The sequence below is a fragment of the Peromyscus californicus genome, unplaced genomic scaffold (genome assembly GCF_007827085.1).
Source record: "Peromyscus californicus insignis strain IS unplaced genomic scaffold, ASM782708v3 Scaffold_4__1_contigs__length_199733344, whole genome shotgun sequence".
NCBI classification, from domain to species: Eukaryota; Metazoa; Chordata; class Mammalia; order Rodentia; family Cricetidae; genus Peromyscus; species Peromyscus californicus.
In genome coordinates, this window is record NW_026294562.1 from 131,440,665 (window position 1) to 131,462,303 (window position 21,639).

A 21,639-nucleotide genomic window follows, 5' to 3' on the forward strand; every position below is an offset into this window, starting at 1 on the left:
TTGGGTGTTCTTTGTTAAATAAAACCCTGGGAGTTGATACAGTAGTTCTTCAGTAACTGAGGAACACTGAACTGTACCTCCTTAAAAAGATTAGACATCTTTTATTTTACTTCAATGCATATAGGAAATATAGATTTTTGCAAGATAATACATGATTTTTGAAGGCCATTAAATTAGCCAAAATCACTTGGGAGAAAAAAATCAATGGGTAAATAAGCTGAGCCTTTATCACTCAGAGAAGTCTATCAAGGAAAAAAAATAACTTTTAAGACACCTCAGTTCTGGAATTTCATGGCACTAAATTCTTTGGAGTGTTTGGAAACATGACCAACAACAACAAGAAAATATGCAACAGAAAATTGCAGCATCTTTGAGAATAAATAAGCTAACATACAATATGCAAAGACATGGACTTCCTTAATTTTTAACTTCTTGTCTTTGACATTTGACATATGATGTGATGTGGTCCTATCAAGAAATACCCAGTGTGACATCTGTCACTGAAATCAATATTTCTTTCCTTTAATGGTTTCAGTTTTACTTTGAATGTTTAAAGGGCATCATCTCAATCAATTTGCCGTAATCATGTATATAAAAATCTCTTAGATAATATTAATTAATGTATAATAAATTCTAATAGATGGATAGGGAATTTACAGTTCTCTACCTTATACGCAAAATAACAAGGCTAATGTAATTTGTTTTCAAACATACAGCTTGAAAACCTTCAAGATAATATTTTCTATAACCAATAAACTAAATGTGATGTTTAAAAACAAAAAAATCCCTCTTACATTCAGTACAGAATTTCTTTAGTTTTCACATGCACCTACACATTTTCAAGATAGTGGCCTTTGAAGAGAAGTAAAGCTGGTGATGTAGATACCCAAATGTTCTCTAGATTAACATATAATGTTCCTCTACATGGCGGTATATCAATTGTGGCCATCAACTTATTCTCAAGTCATATCTTTATATAGAAATGGTGGGTAAATGTCCTAAAAAAAAAAAAACAAACAGTGAATCCTTAAATTCCGTTTCTCCTTCCAAAGTTTGCTTTCAGTGTGTAGTTAAAGGAATTTAAGTCAAATGAACGTTCATTTGTTGTGCTGCTGATATTTGCCTGAAGTTCGCTCATGCAGCTAATTAACAATATTAATTTTCCTGGATATTTTCCTTACTAACACCTTCACATGTAGCACTTGATAGCATCAGTTAATATTTTTTTTCCTTTTTTTCTCTTCCATAGTAAAAATTAACTGTCATTTTAAAGAGTTCATTGCAGGCTCTTAATAATGAAAATATATATACATATAAGAGTCCAACCATCATTCTTGACTCTGTCCACTTCTAAATAAGAAAGGCTGTTCGTATGGTTTCAGATGAGCTTGGAACTTCCTCAGCAGGAAAGGAACTTGAAATGTCATGTCAATATTGAAATCATGGATATCCCATACCGGGCTTGGTGAAACGGGCAGAAAGTTTCCTGACGACATCATCTATAGTCCAGTACTTAAGCTTTAAGTGATCAATGTGCTATAAAGTACACACACACACACACACACACACACACACACACACACACACACAGCCTTGAATTTTTGAATAACTCTATTGGGGGAAAGATGTTCACTGTGTGCTTAAACACCCTGCCTAAGCTACCAGCTGCAAGTCTCAAGCTCGTACTTGGAAGTGCCTTGTTGGGATTTTGCAAGCCATAATGGCACTACCCTTGCTGAGTTGCTTCAGCTTACCTTCCAGAACTGGTGGCTCCAGGGAGCTCATTCAGAAGGCTTTCTGCACTGCCTCCTGCCAGCCTCCAGGACTGTACACATGAGGGACAGCCTCTGTCTAGTGTTTGAGTATATGAACCTTTAATCCATCAAGGCACTTCTAAAACTGAGAGAGCACCTCCACCATGTACTTGCACCTCCCTGCTCAAGCCCATCATCTCAGGACTCACATAAATGCCACCACATTTGAAGCCAGCTGAATATATTTTCCTAATCTCATCCAGATTTTAGGGCTATGATTCGGCTGCTGACATGATTCTAAATTAGCTTTTGCTTCAACGAGCGAAGGTAAACCATGTCTTGGAACTGGTTTTTAAAAATCTCTTATGGGATAATCATGTGGTGTGTGTGTGTGTGTGTGTGTGTGTGTGTGTGTGTGTGTGTGTGTGTGAGAGAGAGAGAGAGAGAGAGAGAAAGAGAGAGAGAGAGAGAGAGAGAGAGAGAGAGAGAGAGAGAGAGAGAGAGAGAAGAGAAATATTTTTTAAAGTGATTTGGTGGTCAGTTAAACAGGGGAGGAGGAATTCACTACATCCTATTTTTTATTCCCTAAAGTCCATCTTCCTGGAGTATGCTGTCTTGATGAATGAGACTGTTGTCTCTGAATAGAAAACCCTGCTTGGGGGGGGGGGGTTGAAGATAGGGTGGTGTAAGTGAAGGGCACAGTACTCTAAACCTTTACAGCTAAAGTACCCAAAATGTTCGCTCCCTCTCTCTTTCCCTCCCTCCTTCCCTCCCTTCCTTCCTTTTTTCTTTCCTTATGTCCTTCCTTACATCCCTTTTAAAAGGAATCTTTGGGTGGATTGGATAGCTAATCTTCATTCTGTAGCCAGGACCAATAAGGGTTAATGGAGACCAAGCTGACTGTTCCCTAGGTCAGCGGGGCTACTAGCTTCCTCTAAGGCAGGGATCAGGATTACCAAGGAGGGAGTGAGGCTGATTGCCTCACACCTGAACACACTATTCTAATCCACTGGGATTCATATTAAAAAAAAAAAAATCTCCCTTCTAGAAAACGATGAATTGGGTTTTCAGCTGTTTCCTATTGCACCGAAGCAAACGCAGGGTAGTCTGAACTGAATACCCCAAGCTGCTAAGAAAACCATGCAATGGGAAGGAACACCTTTCTACACACATATGCACATGAAAACGTGTGCACGCATACATACAGTAGGAGCTATCCATTTCTTTTGAAATATTTTTTTTCCTTTTGAAGAAAAGATCAGAAGCAGGTAAAAGGAAAAGAGATGATCTCTTTCCTCACCTTCTGCAAACCCTCTACCTCCAAAAACTAGCGCCTTCTAGGTTGTTTGCAGCTGTCTCGAAGGTCTAGGTTTGTTCACAGAAGCGAGCCTCGCGCTTCAAGGAGTGAAAATCCATTTTCGAGCCAGAACACTACTGCTTGGCTTTGCGGATAAGGATTTCTACTCCCTTCCAGTAAATTTTATCCGACGCCTCGTGAACCGCAAGACTTTATATCTCGGCCAGTTTTGCTCCCAGCATCCAATCTTGGGACCCCAGACAGGTCCCCAACGGCTGGGGTGGGGCCCGATCCTGCAAAAGCTGATTTCCTGTGACCCAGAGGAAGAACCCACAGTCCTGCGTCTTCCCCTGGAGCGCCTAACTTAATCCTCGCTGGCCCTTCACTTCATCTCACCTGCCCAGGAGCCGAGCCGCGAACCTGGAATCCACTGGTCTTGCAGATTCCGGTGGGGGGAGGGGGGGGAGTCTCGCCACCCGGTGGCCGTCCTGACCATTGGGCGAGTAGCAGGGAAAGCAGTCGGTGGGGCTTGGCTACTGGGTCCTCTTTAGGGATGCTAAATAAGATGAAAGATGGAGGTTGATCAAGGAGAAAGTTGGGGAAGCTTGAAGTGTCACCTAAAAGGCGTCTTCAAAATGCCAAGCGAAGCATACAATCCTTTGGGGCCACACCTTGGCTACCCAGGATGCCTGGAGACACTACATGTGGGGAAACGTGTCCGTGGTCCCCGCTCCACGCGAGCCATCAACTCCGGTGGCCACCTGGCCACTGCCACTCCCGGTGTAGAGCCGGTGGCTCCCAAGCCCTTGGCCCCGCGGTGGCTCACTCAGCCCTGTCTGCGAAGCCGGGCAGCCGACCCTTATCATTGGCTGCGCTGTCACCTTTCCCATCGAGGACAGAAGGGCCGAGGCCTGCGCTGGAGATCCTAGGTGGTGGTCCCGCCGCTCCCCTTCGGGGCTGGCTTCCTCCCACTCCGCCCCGCCAAATCCCCGCAAGTCAGGTCCCCCTTCGTCACCCCGGGGGCTTCTAATCACTCCGTATCGATTCCCCTAACTCTTTTCATCCCGTTGAAGACACATCTTAAAACACTCCAGCCCGGAGTGTGCTCTGGGCTTTATCCACACTAATAAAATGATTTACCCTGCTCTCTGCGCTCTCCTCACAGAGGAAAATCGTTCGAGCCCTGGCTATTCGTGTGTGATCAGTAAATATTTAGTGCGGTGACATCCTCAGCTAGGCTTCAGATCGATGCGGGGCCCACCGGGAGGTGTGCGCTCTGCGGGCGGGGCCGCGTCGGGCCCGCCGCCGAGGGGACTCCTGGTGTCCTGGCCATCGGCCGCAGATTTACAGCCCGGGCGGGAGGCCCGAGGAGGAGAGAGAAGTGGGGGGCAAAGCGCGTCTGGAAAATTGCCTTTTCAACCTTTTTACTTTTGACATTCAACCACTTCCCCCAGGCTGCCACTGTCTCCTCCACTCCCTCCTCCCTCCCCAGGGCTCTCTGTGCACCCCCAGAGCCCTTCCGGAGACCGTGAGACACGCTAGCGTCCCCGTGGCCTAGGACCACCTATCAGAGTCCTGCGTAACCACGCAGGGAGGCCCCAGCCCTTGCTTTGAGGGTCGTCCCCTTCGGGACACGATGCTCTTCGCCCGCCCATGCCTCCCTCCTAGGGCGGAAAAGAGGTGGAGGAGCTCAGAGCTGCGGCAGCAGTTAGGGACCTGCTTCCCTGCCACCCTTTCTGCAACCCCTGGCCTTTCCGCTCCTCCAACATCTTGTCCTTGTCGCCAGTCGGACCGCGGAGGTCGTCTGGTGGGAACTTTACTTTCTTCACCACCAGACGTCCCTTTCCGTAGGAGCAAAAAGGCGCTTAGCTGTGAAGTGTGGGGGGGGGGGGGGGGCGCTACTCTTGGCAGCTAGAGGGCTGTGGTCCAGGTGGCCCCGCGGTGTCAGCGCCTACCACGGGCGTGCTCACACAACTTCATGATTACATAGCCTCACCTTGACCCGGGGACCCCAGGGAAGTGGGTCCTGATGCAGAGTGGGCACTGCACGGCCTCATCTTGTCCTGCGATTCCTGCCACCTGGGACTGCTAAACTGCGGTGGCTGTAGTCCGTGAGGAATATCCAGCCACTCGTCAGGGAGGCTCCTCTGCTCTTAGACCTGGGGTTTTGGATCTGCAAGTCCTCGACCGCTGCCCGCCCACCTGTTGTTAACCGGCCTGATTTCCTCTCACCTGAGGCCTGGGCCTTTGCAATTCCCCTGGGGGCCCAGAGAAGACAGTGCAACCCGGCTGTGTCCACGCACCCCTCCCTACACTCTAATGCCCCCGCCTTTGTCATAACCATGGCTTTCTAAAACTCCATATCTGCAGAGGCTATCTTTATACTAATGCATACTTAATTGGTCCGTCTTGACTGTCCATATAAAACAATTTAATTAGGGTGCTTTTTTTTTTAGCTTTGGAGAGCAAAGAGAAGAAAATCTGCCCGATGCTTATTGTATTTAGCACCAATACAGGCAGAAAATGTAGCACAAGTTTTTGGTTGAAAGAGCACCTCTGTGTCCATTGAAGGGCGTTGATCCGAAAAGGCAGAAAGGACAAGTAAAATCGATTGGAAGCGACCCTCTCTGTCCCTTTCACACCATTCAGAAACTCCATTCCTTCTAAGACAAAGACCAGAGCCTTGGGAATTCTCAGGGAAAAGGAGGACTCCAATCCCACAAGCCTTGAACACCTCTTTTAAAATCTTCAATATTTCACTTTAAACCTGCCCTTGGTGCTGGACTCCCGCATGTGTGTTTTACGACCCCCTCCCCATCAAGAGCCATGCAGTTCTGCCACCGCCGCCCCCAGGCCACTGTCCGATTGGCCTTTCGGGCAGGGCGGGCCTTCCTTTTAGGGTTAGTGCGTCTCTCACCTTTGACCCTCAAGATTAGAGTGGCAGCCAGTGTTCTAAATTTGGCTAAAGTTGAAAGAAAATGACCACAAAATAATTACTCCTGTACTCCATTCTGGTTCAGCGCCTGAGCCACCTTACCCAACAGCCACCTCCACCCCTAATTTTCCCCCCTTTCTTCTCTGGCAATGAACAGCACTAAGCCACCTCTGAAGGAGGGAGCTGAGGTGGTCAGGACTGCATCTCTGGGTGGCGATGAGTTGCCAGGTCCTAATTGATCTTTCATTAGGTTATCCCAGGCGCCCAGGCTGGGCAAGGTGGTCATCGATCAGACCTGGCATGAAAAGAAAAGGGAGGAGGGAGAGAAGGAGAGAAGAGGGCAAGAGAAGGGGAGGAGAGAGGCCGGACTAAGATCACCTTCACCTGCCCTGAGGTGGGGGGGGCTCCCTATTGGAGATCCCTGGACCTTCAGCTAGGGTGAAGGGGGCGGGGCGGAAGGGAGGGGGCACTCCGGAGTCACACACACGTGGCCTCCTTCTAAGAGACAGAGTTCACCTCCTCTCGGGAGGAGTCCCACCAGCCATCCACTCAGTGTAACTGATGAGACAAACCGCAAGGAAAAACTTCTGTAGCCCATATTTATGGTATTAATGAATAGTTAAAAAAAGATTTACACTTCTTATGATCAATATTCTGAGTTATTTCCCTCAAAGTATATAATTACAGTGTCTTCAGGGTTTTCATCATTGTTTGAGGTGGCAAAACCATTTGTAATTTTCATTAGCCAGTAAACATGTAATTAACATTCAGCACTGTGTTTAACTTAATTCCTGTTGAAGACAAGGACAAGAACCAGTGAAGAGCGTTAGTTCCATTTGTCAAGTCTGACATTCATCTTACCATAACAGTTTCCTAAAATAAAAGATCCATGTTTCCCCATTATTCTTCTCTTAAAACAAAACAACAACAACAACAACAACAAAAATCCATTAGTTAAAACTCTACTGAACTGCAAGCCGCAGTCCAGTCTAGTCTCAATTTTTGCTAGTTATTGTCTCTCTGCTTCCTTTATTCGTTTGGGGGGAAAGATAATGGGAGGGGATGAATTAAGTATTCATTATTTGCAGGCATGAAATGGGGAACCCCTCCCCCCAAAAGAAATAGATTTCCTCTTCAGGAAAGTTCTAGAATGGACAGTAGAAAGGGGGAGGGAAGCACTAATCCACAGGGGAGAGGGAGAAAAATCATTTGGGTGGGGGCGACTTGAGTTAAAAGTGGAAAATGAGGATTCCAACTGATTCCTAGGAAAAAATGTTGGCCTCCTGTTTCAACTTCTATCTTTGATCCAGGGTGAGAGGACCCTGTCTGCCAGTCTACCAGGCTGCAGCTTCCCCCTCCTCTCCCACCTCTGTTTTTTTTCCCAACTTGCTTTAGGATTAGCCTCCGTCCCTCTCGACCCCAAACCGTGGAATTTGGCTGTGCCTCCGGGTGTCTTGCTTTGCAATATTGCCTATAGTTGTTTGCGGTTTTCTGCTCAGGCTGAGCCGTTTGCTCCAGCCTCCGACTAAACTCATTAAGTTGGGGGATTTTTTTTTTTTTCAATTGGAAGGGTGTTTTTAAAGTCTCCTCTTTCCAGCCCCAAACAAGGTGTAACAACGCACTCTTCCTTCTAAGGCATCAGATGAGAGACAAGGATCACTCCAGACATCTCCTACCTACGGTTTGGGGTTTTTTTTTCTTAAAGGCGAGGCTTGCATTCCTCAGCAGCTATGTACAAAGCTCCCTGAAGCCGCGTCTCTCTCTAAAGTTAGTGTGCAGGCTTTTTCCAAAGGCTGAGAGCGCCTGGTACACAGGGAAGCACTTCCTTGAGGTGGAAGATCTCTCCCTCACCTTTCCTCTTTTTCCCTGCAGACTAATGCCTACTTTTTTATCAGTTTGCACAATCGCTTAGATAAACACCGAGGAGGAGAGTCTCTTTAATTATCAAAGACACATCTTTTCAGGGGGCCAACAAAGCGTTTATTTCACCCGCCAAACTAAAGGAGAGTTATTCCAGTTTAGGAAGAAGATGCAAGCGGTTTGGGACCTTGAACAAGGCAAATATGGTTTTGGTATGTTTGCTTTCCGTATTTATTTTTCTCTTTCTCTTCTTTCTCACTTTTCTCCTTGTGCTATGTGGGTTTGGGGATGACTTGGGGATTTTCAGAAAATCGGTTTGCTAACGTGTATGCATTGCCTTGGACTGTGGTTGAAGGGGTGGGGGGGCAGTCAATTCAGTGCGTTGCCATATTTTATTACATGTGTGTGGTAGCAGAGGTGGGAGAGGGGGTGGTAAATACAATTGCAAAGCTGCCAAAATATGATTAAACCGAAGCATAAAGACCGCGGTTGCCTCCCATCTCCTCATCCTGTCTTCTCAAACTCATTTCCTTCCATAGAACTGACCGAAAACCAGCCATAGAAGCCTGGTTGTCCGAGCAGTAAGATGACTGGGTTTGTTAGCAAAGGGGCTGCTATGCTGGCTTTAGGTATCAGAATTTCCTGTTCGATTTGCCTCTGCGCTTCATTTTGCAACCTTGTGCAGCTGACAGGCAGGCAGGCAGGCAGGCGGGAGGGCGGGCGGGCGAGCAGGGACCAAAGCCCTTGCCCGGCGCCCTCGGCTGCGGTTCCTGAAGGCGAGCGCTCTGTTAAGCTAGGAGAATCGCAAGGAGAAGGGTACTCACCATCGGGCGGGGTGGTGGAGCTGGCGTGCGGATTTCAGGCAAACGGTTTACCTTTTTGCTGTCTATTGCAACCGCGCCGGGCTGACTTTAGAAGCAATTCTGTGCTGTGTGCAAAATGTTCATGGAACGGTTCCTCATTTTTAAAAAGCCAGCGAGAGAGACGACAGAGGCAGAAAGAAAAAGAGAGGAGGGGTGAGGGGGACGCACATAAACCCAGTTCAAAAAAAAAAAAAAAAAATCACCTCTTCACCAGTGACTCGAGAAACGTAGAGGCGACGAGATTCCAGTGCAGTCCAACCAAGCCACAGCCAAATAATTTTAAATCCTGAAGAATTATTCAGATTAAAATGTACAGAAGTTTCATTCTCCTATGCCTACGTGAGCCCCAAGTCGTTTCCCTTTAAGGGCTCCTTTTCTTATAAAGTTGGATTTTAGGCAGCGAGGACTCTTACACTAGGGGGCAGACGGATACTGTACTTGCTCCAATCTTAAGCAATTTTTTTTCCCCTCCCAGCATATGCTCTGATTTAGCACTGTAAATTTTTCAGAGGACCCAACTCTGACAGCCCCTGGTGATTTTCAAAGTACCACAAGCCAGTGGTTAAAAATTGCATTGACTTGGAAGTTCAGTGGGACACAATGGAAGCCCCTTCCCTATTCACCGAGCTCCAGTGTGGTGGAAGAGAAAAACACACACGACTAGATGGAGGGGTAGGAGAAATTCAATGGATCCTGGATTCTACTGAACTCAGAGTTAAATTCGGCATTGCTGGGGTCTGTATTCACATTGTGATTTAATCTGTAAAGAATTACAGACCAGCCAACCACTTTCTGCAAGGAAACCATATTCCTGGGAGTTGGGGACTTTTTTTTTTCAGATTAAGACAAATGTTTTTCCCTAACTTTGACCAGTTAAATAAAGCTTGTCACAATTCTCATTAAAATAAATTTACATTTGCAGTAAAAGGCTCGGTTGAGTTTTTTAAAATAATAATATGTAGACATGTATCTTTTAGTCAGGACATTTAAATCTTAGAGTTAAGACAGCTGAGCATCTTTGAAAAGGACATTTAAAAAATATTTTTGCTTTTTTTTTTAACCCCTCAGTCTGGCTGTCCTGTCTCTTCGTCCACTCATTAAATTAACTACAATTCATATGGTGATTTTTTTCTTCTCCTTCTAAACAGCATTTCTGTAGCTAAATCAACCTTAAAATACAAAGTGAAGCACCCCTGACTTGATAGTAGCTGTGTGGCCATGTATCTAGCGGGCTGCAGTTCTGTAAGAGGGAAATTCTTCATTTTACTGCCTAAAGAAATTACAGCCTTCACCCATATGTGTGTATGTGTGTGTGTGTGTGTGTGTGTGTGTGTGTGTATATGTGTATGTGTATGTATATACATACATACACATATATATATGTATATATATATATATATATATATATATATAAAGTTTCTCCTCCTCAAACATCATCTTCGTGTGTGTGCAGAAAGTAATCTTGCCATGAAAATGGCTGCACTGGAGAGGCAAGATTAACATTTCTCTATAATCAATTATGCTCATCTATTAAGTCGAGATGGGAATACCTATTAGATTTCCTGTGTCAACCTCAGTCTCACTGTATGCTGAGCTTGCCTCTATAATCTGATATTTGCAGCATCAAATAATTCCCCAAATCAGAGAAATTAAAAGAAAAAAAAAACCCAGACTTCTCTGAAATGATTTATTTTCCATCTTTCCTTCTTGTTCTCTGTAGGAAAAAGTTATGTGGTATCTCTAATCAGCCAGAAGTGCTCAGCCTGGCTTTACCCTGTGGCCACCTTATTTAACACACCAGGTTTATGATAGTCAAGTACCTGCTCTACCTTCTTATTTCTTAAAACATTCAAACAAACACAGTACCTGCCACTTTGGTGTAATGTGTGATTTCAGTACAGAAGGAGAAGGTAAGGAGGACTTTTAAAAATATATATATGATTTTTTTTCCTTGCCGAAAAGCCAGCTTCTGTCTCCCCCACATCTTCACACGCTCCTCACCTCACACTCTGCCTGTATGTGGACAAGAAACTGCCCGAAAGTGCAGTCTACCCATGTCACTTCCACGTCCGGTTTATTTTATTAAAGTAACTTTATATTGCCAGATTTTTGTGCTGTCAAGGATGCTTTTCAGAAGTTGTCAGTTTACTCTTTGCAGTGTCCTCTTTTTTTCCCCCAGTAGCTCAGCATCTTTTGTGTAAAAAATAGTTTCATTGTTGGTAAACCTGTTTGACCTATGGATTTAGTTTTGGCTTGGTGCAAAGTACTCCCTATTAAGCACAAATTTCTCATACAAATGTGGAATCCTCACAATCAACTACCTGGTCCTAATCAAGCCAGTGGAATATAATGTGTCCTGGGGGTGGTTCTATATATTTGATGTTTAAAACTCAGGCACACATTCAAAGACACAGCAACGTCCATGGTTTGAGCATCGTGAGCAGAATGTCATGGGCTGTGGGGTTGTTTTTTTCTGCGGCGACTCTTTGGAGGAAGACTATAGCTTGTTTGTGGTTCTTGTGAGTTGTGCTGGTATTATTGCCAATTTGAAGCAGGCTCTCTGGGTGTGTTTTAATGACTACATGGATGTTTAAAGAGAATTTGAACAATGAAGTCCGTATTCAACTGTTCTATGACCTAGAAGCATCGTGTTGGACGTCTTTGTCTGTGTACATTGACAAATGTGCATCTGATACATGTGCGTTTACATGTGTGTACAGAGGGTGTGCACAGGCGAGGATGAGCGACTGCCTACGCCTGTCCATCAGCGGACAGAAAGGTCTTTCTCCCTCTTTTCATGACCGGGTGTGTGACAGGTCACTGGCTGGCCAGTTAGCTAAAACCAATGAGAGAGGATAAAGTTGAGGGGAATTTATTTTAATTGCGTGATGACAATGAGGTGAAATCTACTTGTGCTTCTCAGCATCCGAGATGCTTCATTTGAGCAATTAAAATGTCAGGCCACAAATCTATAAAATATTAACCCTCCAAAGAAAAAGGCAGATATTCAACGGCTCCTTTTCCTATAAAACAAACAAACAAAAAGGAGCTACCAAACGGAGCAAGTGATGAGAGTTCATTAAGCAAAGGATTTGCCACCACACGGATGTAGTCAAATCTTTCTTTTGCAAGCTCAGATCCCGGCACCTTGCCACCTCCGCTGCGTACCCCTCTACAAAGAAGAGGGAAGCGTTATCCGTCTTTAGCATCGTGGGCTCTACATAATGCGCCGGGAGTCCCGGGTGGAGCGCGAGCCGCCGCGCATTTAGTGGCAAAGCCAAGTTGCGAGAAGACTAAGTCTTCGGCTCCATCCTCAACCTCTAGCGGAGCCTTTAAGAGGCGTAGTGTGTGCGCAGCGCGCTCGCCTCGCCGCCGGGGCGGTAACCTCGGGTGCCGGGTGCGGGGCGAGCGGGGTCCGCGCTCCCGGACCCGCCCGGGCCCATCCCCCGCTCGGTGGCCTGGGCGGCGCGGCCACCCGTCCCCGCCCCCCTCCGTCCCCGCGCGCCCCGCGCGGCAGTCGCGCGACGCCGCTCGCACTAGGACCGGGCTGCTCCTGCTGCCGCCATGGCGGGGCCGCCGCGCTCCGGCCAATGACGGCGAGGGGGCGGCGCGCGCGCGCCGGGCCAGGCCAACCCCGGCGGCTGCCTTATAAGGCGCGCCGTCGCCATGGTAACGTGCGCTAAGTTGCAGCAGTCGTGTCAAAGTTCACTATATAGAGAGCTCAGTGAGCTGATCGCGGAGAAGCCACTTCTGCCAGCCCCGGCGCCTATAAATCGCATTCCCTCCCGCGCCCCCCTTTTTAGCATATTTGATCACTTTGATTCTGCTCTTTTCTCTCCGCGGTGTGTGCGTGCGTGCGCGCGTGTGTGTTTTCTTCTCCTCCTCCTCTGCCGGAGTTGCCTCCTTTCTCCGGGTGCCGCGCTGCTCTTCCCTCTTTCATTCTTTCTCTCCGTTTCTCCCCCCTCTGCGCACGAAGGATGCGCTTCTAGGTGCTGATCTGCCCTCCTTTCTCTCTTATCATCTCTCCCCCGCCGCTGGCGAGTTGACTCTTTCCCTATGTGTGTGAGGCGGCGGCGGCAGCAGCAGCAGCAGCAGCAGCAGCTCCGGCGGCGGCAACAGCGGCAGCAGCGACTCCACCGGCGGCGGCGGCGCTAGACGCGGCGGCTCCGGGCCCGACCCGGAGGCTTCGGCGGCAGCGGCGGCGGCGGCGGCCCGGGCGGCCCACGGGGAGCAGCGAGCGGCCTCCAAGAGCGGCGGCGGCGGCGGCGTCCGGAGCGAGCGCGGCGCGCGCCAGGCGCCCGGGGCAGGAGGCGGCGGCGGCGGCCCAGCGCCAGGACGACGCCGCGCAGCGCCGGACGCGGACCACTTTCATGCTGATTCCCCCGGACCCGGGCAGAGCTCCGGCCACTCCGCGGGCCGCCGGCCTCCGCCCCGGCCTGCCTGGCTCCCAGGGCGCGCCCGCGCCCGGCGCCTCCGCTCTCCCAGTCCTCCTGATTTCGATGGCTTTCCTGAATGGCTGACTGTGGGCTGCCCTGGACTTGGCCCCCGGACAGTCGCCTTTCCTTCTCCTCTTCCTCCTCCTCCTCTTCCTCCTCCTTCTCCTCCAACTCCTCCGCTGCACACTAGATCTGAGAGCGAGAGAGTGAACGAGAGAGGGAGAGAGGGAGGGAGAGTGAGAGCGAGCGAGATCTTTGGAGAGATTTTTTTTTTTTTTTTGCCTCCTACTTCTGTCTTGAAGCCAGACAATCGACTTGCAGCTCTCTCTCTCCCCTCCCTCTCTCCACGTTCTGCTCCCACTCGCTCTCCCCTGTCCTCTTGCCCTCCCCTCTTGACGGAAAGCCCCCCGAAACCAACAAAGCTGAGCCGAGGGAAACAAACAAAACAAACACACCGGGCCAGACAAGCAATCGACAAAACTTTGCAAAAGCAAAAACAAAAAAGGAAAAACTAACCAACCTCAATCAACTAGCCCTGAGCCACCCGGGGCGCCCTCCCGCGCCCTCTCGCACCCTCGCACACACAAAAGGCGGCGCGCCGGAGCCCGAGACCCGGGAGCCGCCGCCACCCCGCCGCCGCCCGCAGCCAGGGGAGCAGAAGTCCGGACGCGGCCCCCATAGATATGGCAATGGTAGTCAGCACGTGGCGCGACCCCCAGGACGAGGTGCCCGGCTCTCAGGGCAGCCAGGCCTCGCAGGCGCCGCCCGTGCCGGGCCCGCCGCCTGGCGCCCCGCACACGCCACAGACGCCGGGCCAAGGGGGCCCGGCCAGCACGCCGGCCCAGACAGCGGCTGGCGGCCAGGGCGGCCCTGGCGGCCCCGGCAGCGACAAGCAGCAGCAGCAGCAGCACATCGAGTGTGTGGTGTGCGGGGACAAGTCGAGCGGCAAGCACTACGGCCAATTCACGTGCGAGGGCTGCAAGAGCTTCTTCAAGCGCAGCGTGCGGAGGAACCTGAGCTACACGTGCCGCGCCAACCGGAACTGTCCCATCGACCAGCACCACCGCAACCAGTGCCAGTACTGCCGCCTCAAAAAGTGCCTCAAAGTGGGCATGAGACGGGAAGGTATCGGCCTCTCATTTCTCCCCCCTTCGCCCGCGGTCCCGGGGCCCTGGGTGCGTTTGGCTAGCCTGCTCTGGGTAAGGACACAGCAGCCCCAAGCTCCCCGTGTTGCAGCCAAAGGGGGTTTGGTACTAGGAGCAGGGTCTGCATTGCAACCCAGACCACCCCCACCCCCACCCTCCAGTCCGCATGCTTTAGCAGACTTTCCTTCTCCAATCTTTCTTCAGGCTGCTTTTCCTTTCCTTTGCATTGATTGAGAGTTCATTCGAGTTCACCTTTCTGCAAGGGATGGATTGTTGTTTGTTGTTGTTTTAAAGTCCTCTCTTTCTCTCTCTCTCTCTCTCCCCTTGCTTTTCCTGCATGTTCAACATATGTCCCTCCTCCTTACCCCTCTCCCCAACCCCCACCTTCTCAAAAAAAAAAAAAAAACCAACCTGAGATTGTACTTTTGTACAGAAGGTTCAAATTACAAATGGCAATTTTATGCACTTCGCCGTATTAACGCTGCCTCCTGGGCAGCGCTCATGTGACCTCTCCATGGATTAACATTCTGCTTTAAAAAATATCTCTTGTTTTTCTTTTTCTTTTTTCCTTTCACTTTTGAAACCAAGAGAGCTGTGTAGGGAGTAAGAAAGTGTGGACGAGGGGCCTTGGGCCGCTGCTTTCGCTCGGCACCGGTTGGGTCTTTGTGATATAAAATTCGCCCAGAGCCGGGAACAGTGCTCTACCAATGGCGCGCTCCGCGCCCGGCGCGGGCTCCGGGTTGGGGCGAGCCAAAGCCGGGGTTTCTTTGTGTTTCTGCGAGAGCGACTCTTTCGGTGCAGAGTCAGATAACAGCAGGAGCCTGAGCCTTGCTAGCTTTCCCTGGCCGTCACGGGCCTTACCCGGGCTCCGCCAGCGCCCGCCGCCGGCTCCCTGCCTCTCTCCGGCTTCATCTCGTTTCTGCCGGCCTCTCTTTCTCTCTCCGCCCTCCTCTCCCTTGTCTCCCCTCCTCCGAGCTCACTGATCAGGCTGAGGCGCCGGACCTAGACTCTGTCTCTCGCCGGGGTTTCCCTCTTGGGCCGGGGTTGAGGTTACATGGTTTGGGGACAGTCATTCGGGGGTGGCCATAGGCCATCTGGGGTAAACCTTGATGTCTTGTGCAAAAGCGTCTCACCCTCCCCCTACGCTCCGCTCCCGTTCCTTCTCCAATCAATAAGAAATATCAGCTGTTTAGCAGAGGAAAAAAAAAAGAAGAAAGGTGCCCCAGAATGCTACATCCCTCTCACAGCTCGGGGGACCCCCCAGGCAAAGTGACCAATTCTGGGTTCTCGGCAGACCAGCCCCAGATGGGCCTCGCAGGCAAGTGTTGAGCTCTGGCGGTCAGAACCGGCCTGGGAGGTGATTTGTGAGGAGTGGTTGCCGGGAGCCCGGCTGTAGCAGGCCTGCCTGGTTCTTGGCGCTGTTCTGGGGCCTGGGACAGGTTGGGGTCATATAGAAGGATGCGGGACCAAGGCTGATCATTAACCGTGGAGTGTCCCCTTTCCTCTCTGCAGCTGTACAGAGGGGCAGGATGCCGCCCACCCAGCCTACCCACGGGCAGTTCGCGCTGACCAACGGGGACCCCCTCAACTGCCACTCGTACCTGTCCGGATATATTTCCCTGCTGCTGCGCGCAGAGCCCTACCCCACGTCTCGCTTCGGCAGCCAGTGCATGCAGCCTAACAACATCATGGGCATCGAGAACATTTGCGAACTGGCGGCGCGGATGCTCTTCAGCGCCGTGGAGTGGGCCCGGAACATCCCCTTCTTCCCTGACCTGCAGATCACGGACCAGGTGGCCCTTCTTCGCCTCACCTGGAGCGAGCTGTTCGTGCTGAATGCAGCGCAGTGCTCCATGCCCCTCCACGTCGCCCCGCTCCTGGCCGCTGCTGGCCTGCACGCTTCACCCATGTCGGCCGACCGGGTGGTCGCCTTTATGGACCACATACGGATCTTCCAAGAGCAAGTGGAGAAGCTCAAGGCACTGCACGTCGATTCCGCCGAGTACAGCTGCCTCAAGGCCATAGTCCTGTTCACCTCAGGTAGGATGGAGACTTGTTCTCAGGTACCCAGGAGCTCCCAGGGCAGAGTTAGGGCCTGGAAAAGTGGCCAGCCCCATTTCCCCTTTAAAAGGCCAAGCTGTAGAGTGTATTTTAAAGTGGGAACTTGATGTGACTGCTGGCTTGTCCTGCTGTGTGCAGAAGGATGCTCCACACACTGACTCCCAGAGAGGCCCTCTCGGCCCCCTTCCTCTCCTGCAGTATCCAACCTGGAATGCACTCTCCTACTCCCTCACTAAGCCCAGGCCCTCTGGGCCTAGGTGGCCCCCAGGGAATCTCCTCAAGCTCTCGGCTTCTTTTCTTTTCTTTTCTTTTCTTTTGGGCACCCTGTCTGAGACCTGAAGGAGATGCCCCTGGACACATTGCAGCCCTGGCATCATCTCTGTAAGAGAAAGTTTGTCCCTGCAGGGGGAAAGTTTGCTTGTGAACTCAGTAGGAGTTGAGGCTCCAGACAACCCTAACCTGAGAGCAGCAGTTTTCAAAATCACGTTCTCATGAAAATAATGCAGGCTGCCAGGAGAAGGGGGACTCCTGCCAGAGAAGGGCAGGAAGGGGCTGTAGGACGGCCCTAATTCCAGAATGTCTGCAGGGGGCTGAAGGCTGGCCTCTGGCTTCTCCTGTTCAGGCACACTTGAGGCAGTTTTCAAGCAACCCAAAGTGTGTGCCAACTTGGGCTGGATCTGAATGTTGCTGGAGATATAAAACCATCATTGACTGCATTAGGAAATCTAATTAGTTTGCATGTAGTTTAACCTGTGTGAGTAATAGATCTGATATTCATTAACTCTTGAGGCCAAATGATTTTTTGAAAGTGTCTGGTTTTCCATTTGGGGCCACACCTGAGCCTTTTGGCTGCCTCCCGGCTCAGTTCAGGCACGGCCCAGGTGGGTGGAAATCACCCCCACCCTTCAACATTCTTGTACTAAGTTGTCAGCTGATTCCTTTGTCATGGCCGAGAAGGGAACAGGGTTCCTGACTAAGAGTAACAAACATCTGGGCATTGGCAGGGCCTGGAACCTAGTCACCCACTCCAGATCTTACAGATCTTAAGCTTACAGTGAGAAAACTAGAAGAGATGTGTGAGTTTATGGGACACACAGACAGGAGTACCACGGTTTCTTCTTTGTTGTTTAAAGAAGTCTGGGAACCAAGTCATTAGCTGAGTCCATTGCAGGCTCATTCTCAATCTGCTGTCTTCTATGAGTTACTGTTTTTCACATAGAACACCCCACCCACCCACCCCAGTCACCCCAAACCCTGCCTTCCAAAGTCCTTAGATAATCAATCAGAGGTCAGCACTCTGGTCAGGCCAGAGCTGTAAAGAGAGGGTTGAATCTGGTTTATTCTTCTCATGAGCCCCGCATGTCTACAGTGTTTGCCTGACACAAATGCAGAAGAACACTAGTCCTGTCCCATAGCCACCTTCACCCCCTTCTCGTAACCCGATACCCAGCCCATGTCCTCAGATGATGGGGATGGCTGTGAATTTCTTGATATCATTGTTAGTCCTTTGCCTTTACCCCTGGTCTTTCAAGGAAAGAAATGCCTGGTACTGTCGAAACAGTTTAATTTATTGCTGTTTGCAAGATGTGGAGGCCTGTATGGAGAATGCAGATGGCCTCACAAAGAGATAAAGGTTCCTGTTATCTGATTCAGAGAGAGACACACAGTACCAATGAGGGAAGGAGTCCTAGACAAACAGATCTTTTCATTCCTGACCACAGACACCTAGGCATCTGTAGACACATGGAGTCCTGGACACAGTGGAGGAGGTTGCATGTGTGTTCTGCTGGTAGGGGTGGAGGCGGTGGTGGTGACTGTTTTCGAATATCTGTTTTAATGATTCACAATATGCATGTGTTAACCCCAGTCTTGTCTGGGGAGCCCTGAAAGGTCAGGTCACAACCTGAACCGCCTTCACCGAGAAGCGTCTCATTTCAAAGGCACTTATTGTAATTTCACGTATCAGAAAAAAGAAAAGTGTTTTCCTGAAGATAACGGGGAGGGGGGGGATGCTTCTTGGAGAGACCTGGGCTTAAAAAAAAATATAATAAAGGGGGGTGGGAGAAAAGAGAGAGAGAAGAAAAGGAGGGGAAAGAAACAGCTCAAATGAACAGAGAGATCACAGTTTGCATGGCTGCCTTTCAATAGGGCTAAACTGACAAGATCAGTTTTAAAGGGCCACTTAAATCAGTTTCAAAGACTGGAGAAAAATGAGTCGCTCTCTTTGGGGAGAATCTGAGGCTGGGTCTTGGACGCCATTACTGAAAGCTGGGCCAGGTTGTCACCCTCCTCCCTATACACACTATATAATAAGCCAAATTCAGAGGATGGGGGAAGAAGCCTTGGTGGTTTTGGTTTTGTCTGTTGAGTACTAAATTGGGCCAGATACACCAATGTACTTTTTCTTGGGCCTCCCAGTGACCCAGGCTGAGGACTGGGGCAATGAAAGCTTGCAGCACCCAAGCGTGTTTTATTTTAAAGTAAACACTCCAGGACCATCTCAAGCTTTGCCGCCTGCCTCCTCCCTCCTCCCCCTCGAAGTTTCCAGTGTATAGGCATTTGCTCCAACTCTGGATGGGGCAGTTTGACAGGGCAATGTGTGCACACCTCAGGTGACCCATTTCAAGCCTCTTAATCTGATGAATTCTCTCTCTCCCTCTTTCTGTACTTTTTTTTTTTTTTAACTTTCTTCCAGATGCCTGTGGTCTGTCTGATGTAGCCCATGTGGAAAGCTTGCAGGAAAAGTCCCAGTGTGCTTTGGAAGAGTACGTTAGGAGCCAGTACCCCAACCAGCCAACGCGGTTCGGAAAGCTTTTGCTTCGCCTCCCTTCCCTCCGCACGGTCTCCTCCTCAGTCATAGAGCAATTGTTTTTCGTCCGTTTGGTAGGTAAAACCCCCATCGAAACCCTCATCCGGGATATGTTACTGTCCGGCAGCAGTTTTAACTGGCCGTATATGGCAATTCAATAAATAAATAAATCAAAATAAGAAGGGGGAGTGAAACACAGAAAGAAAAGGCAAAAGACTGGTTTTGTTTGCTTAATTTCCTTCTGTTAAGAAAGGATGTTACAAGTTTGCTAAAAAGAAGAGGGGGAAGAATTTAATGGACTGTGAATTTCAAAAAGAGAGAGAGAGAGAGACTGTCAAATGAACTTTTACAGAATGCATTAAAAAAAGAAAACAACTGTGTTGGGCAGAACAGCAACTTGCTACTTATCATTTTTGTATAAAAAGGAAATTAGTCTTTTTTTCTTTTTGGTAAATTTTTGAAAAATATTGCTAAAAGTGCATTTAAGGAGATTGGGAGAAAATTAGCAGAATGGACAAAGTAAGTCTTTTTTTTTTTCCAAATTATTAATTGTCCTGTGTCTATGTACCTCTAGCTGGTTTTTTTTTTTTGTACTTTTCTGGTTCCAAACCAGTTTATTCTGTGGTTCTATAATAAGTTTTGATATAATCTTGGCTTCTTAAAAACTGTGTATCATTAAAATATATGTTCTGCAAGAATTAAAACTGAGTCCATGAAAATATCATAGGAAGACATAAAACTTTAAAAGGCAACTCAGATGGTGGAAATGCACTTACCAGTGGTGGCCAAATTTTTTTAGGTGAAGTTGAGCACTCTAATTAGCAAGCTGGAGGGATCACATGCAACACAGCCTCCCCTACCCCTCCCCATACCATGACAAACCTAGCTTTTTAAAAATATTTTAAGAAAGAGAAGGAACTGTGGAATTTATTGGCAGCCAAGGAATGTGTCCAAGACACAAGCTGAGGTTTTGAATAAAAAGTGAACTTTTGTAATTTGAATTGGGTCCCCCCCCCCTTAGTTCTGGAATTGTTATGAATCCTATATCTGTTTGTATATTTGCAAGCCCTTTGTATTATAATTGTTGATATTTCCCCTTTTTAAAAAATACCATTGAAATCAGCATGACAAAATAACACTGTTGGCACTTATAGGTAACGTGATTGATTCAGTATCTTAGAGTTTACAGTTTGTGTTTTTAAAAAAAACTGAAGGTTTTTTTTTTTAAGTGCAACATTTCTGTATACTGTAAAAGTTATAATAACTGAACTGTTTGGTCGAGTCTTTGTGTGTTATATTCCAAGGAAAATTGAAAGTATTCAGAAATTAAAATATTATTTGATATCTGAAACCGGCTTGGCTGTCCCCACTCACTGTCTTTCCATCAAGTTGAGACCCTGTGGGCCCTTGCTCAGCCAGCGGGGGCCCGTTTGTTTACTCCCCTCAATCAGTTTGTTCAAAGGTAGACTAGTGTATTTGCCTGTTTAATTTGGGTGTGTGGTGGGGGAGCCGAAGTTAATGGTTTATCTATGGTTTAGGAAGTGCCACACTGATATAGTAAGCCACCCCCATTCACCTAATCCTCCTTTTAATTAAAAATGGATTTTCCAGGAGAAAAAAAAAAGAGAGGCTCTTATATTTGTCACACTTAAGTGCCTGCTTAGGGAAAGTATTGTGAAAAGTATTAGAAATCTTGAGATCAGTATCTATTTTATGATCAGGAAAAAATGCTCTTTTGTACATTTCTGACAGTTATGCAGAGGATCGTTGGAGCAAGCTAATCACAGCACTGTAAATAGAGGGCAGTTGTTGGCAATGAGTTTTTCCTTAAGTAAGTGTGATTTTTTTAAAAAAAGAAAATTGTGGTTCTCATCTAGCGTGGCTGTTGAGAGGATTTTGAATACAGTGATGTAGCTGCTAGCGATGAAGGGTCTGGTTTTTCATGTATATATGATAACTTGCAGTTGGCCTGCCTTTCCCCTCCCCCTCCCTCTTCAGTCTGTGAGAGCATGACCACAGGTCAAGGGAATCTTTTCCATTGGAGTTATGTACATAAAAACCCATGGACATTTGGACATTTCAGATTGTAATTTACAGTCTGCACTGCTCTTGGGATCCTTCATTCTTAGAAGCCAATTTTTAAGGGGGGGGGGGGAGAGAGAGAGAGAGAGAGAGAGAGAGAGAGAGAGAGAGAGAGAGAGAGAGAATGAGAATGAGAATGAGAATATAAAAACTTTACAGGGTGTGCTGATCTGGGAAGCCTAATGTTTGTTCCAGTCTTCTATTCTCTTTGCCTGGTTTAGAAAAAGCTCAATGCTGAGAACTTACAATTTGTTCCTATTTAGACTTTCCAAGCTGCCCTCCCTGACAATACTTTTACCATATTGTGGTTTAATCTTAAAATGAGGGAGGGGCTGATGAAAGAGGTGAAAGAAAAGGGATCATTCTGCAAAGTGCATTAAACTTTGATGCTCAGTTC

The 21,639-nt window shown here is 48.4% G+C and overlaps 1 protein-coding gene and 1 long non-coding RNA gene across 8 annotated transcripts in view; one reads left to right on the plus strand and one right to left on the minus strand.

Annotated features, from left to right (window-relative positions):
* Positions 1-9,979, minus strand: part of LOC128093947 (uncharacterized) — a 48,509-nt gene extending 38,530 nt beyond the window's left edge. For 3 of the 4 annotated variants that reach the window (XR_008212804.1, XR_008212805.1, XR_008212803.1), the window contains exon 1: positions 8,671-9,976. This is a non-coding gene — a long non-coding RNA (uncharacterized LOC128093947). Of the gene's footprint in view, positions 1-8,670 lie in introns of all 4 variants that reach the window. The other variant, XR_008212806.1, reaches the window with a different exon arrangement.
* Nr2f2 (nuclear receptor subfamily 2 group F member 2) lies at positions 6,870-20,516 on the plus strand. Of its 4 annotated transcripts, none has more exons than XM_052711866.1 (3): positions 6,870-8,058; positions 15,803-16,330; positions 19,047-20,516. In XM_052711866.1, exons 1-3 carry the CDS (start codon positions 8,016-8,018, stop codon positions 19,319-19,321), a joined length of 846 nt encoding a protein of 281 aa, XP_052567826.1. In that variant the 5' UTR covers positions 6,870-8,015; the 3' UTR covers positions 19,322-20,516. The 4 variants fall into 4 exon arrangements, with proteins under 4 accessions (XP_052567826.1, XP_052567824.1, XP_052567827.1 ...); XM_052711864.1 differs by lacking the exon at positions 6,870-8,058 and adding an exon at positions 13,029-14,270; XM_052711867.1 differs by lacking the exon at positions 6,870-8,058 and adding an exon at positions 14,230-14,344.
* The last annotated feature ends 1,123 nt before the right edge of the window (positions 20,517-21,639 follow it).

Bases quoted from the DNA above. Each gene is read 5' to 3' on its own strand.
- Nr2f2 (XM_052711864.1), top strand. From the start codon at position 13,829: ATGGCAATGGTAGTCAGCACGTGGCGCGACCCCCAGGACGAGGTGCCC. The intron at 14,271-15,802 runs GTATCGGCCTCT...TCCTCTCTGCAG, and splicing joins AGTGGGCATGAGACGGGAAG to CTGTACAGAGGGGCAGGATG. The intron at 16,331-19,046 runs GTAGGATGGAGA...ACTTTCTTCCAG, and splicing joins CATAGTCCTGTTCACCTCAG to ATGCCTGTGGTCTGTCTGAT.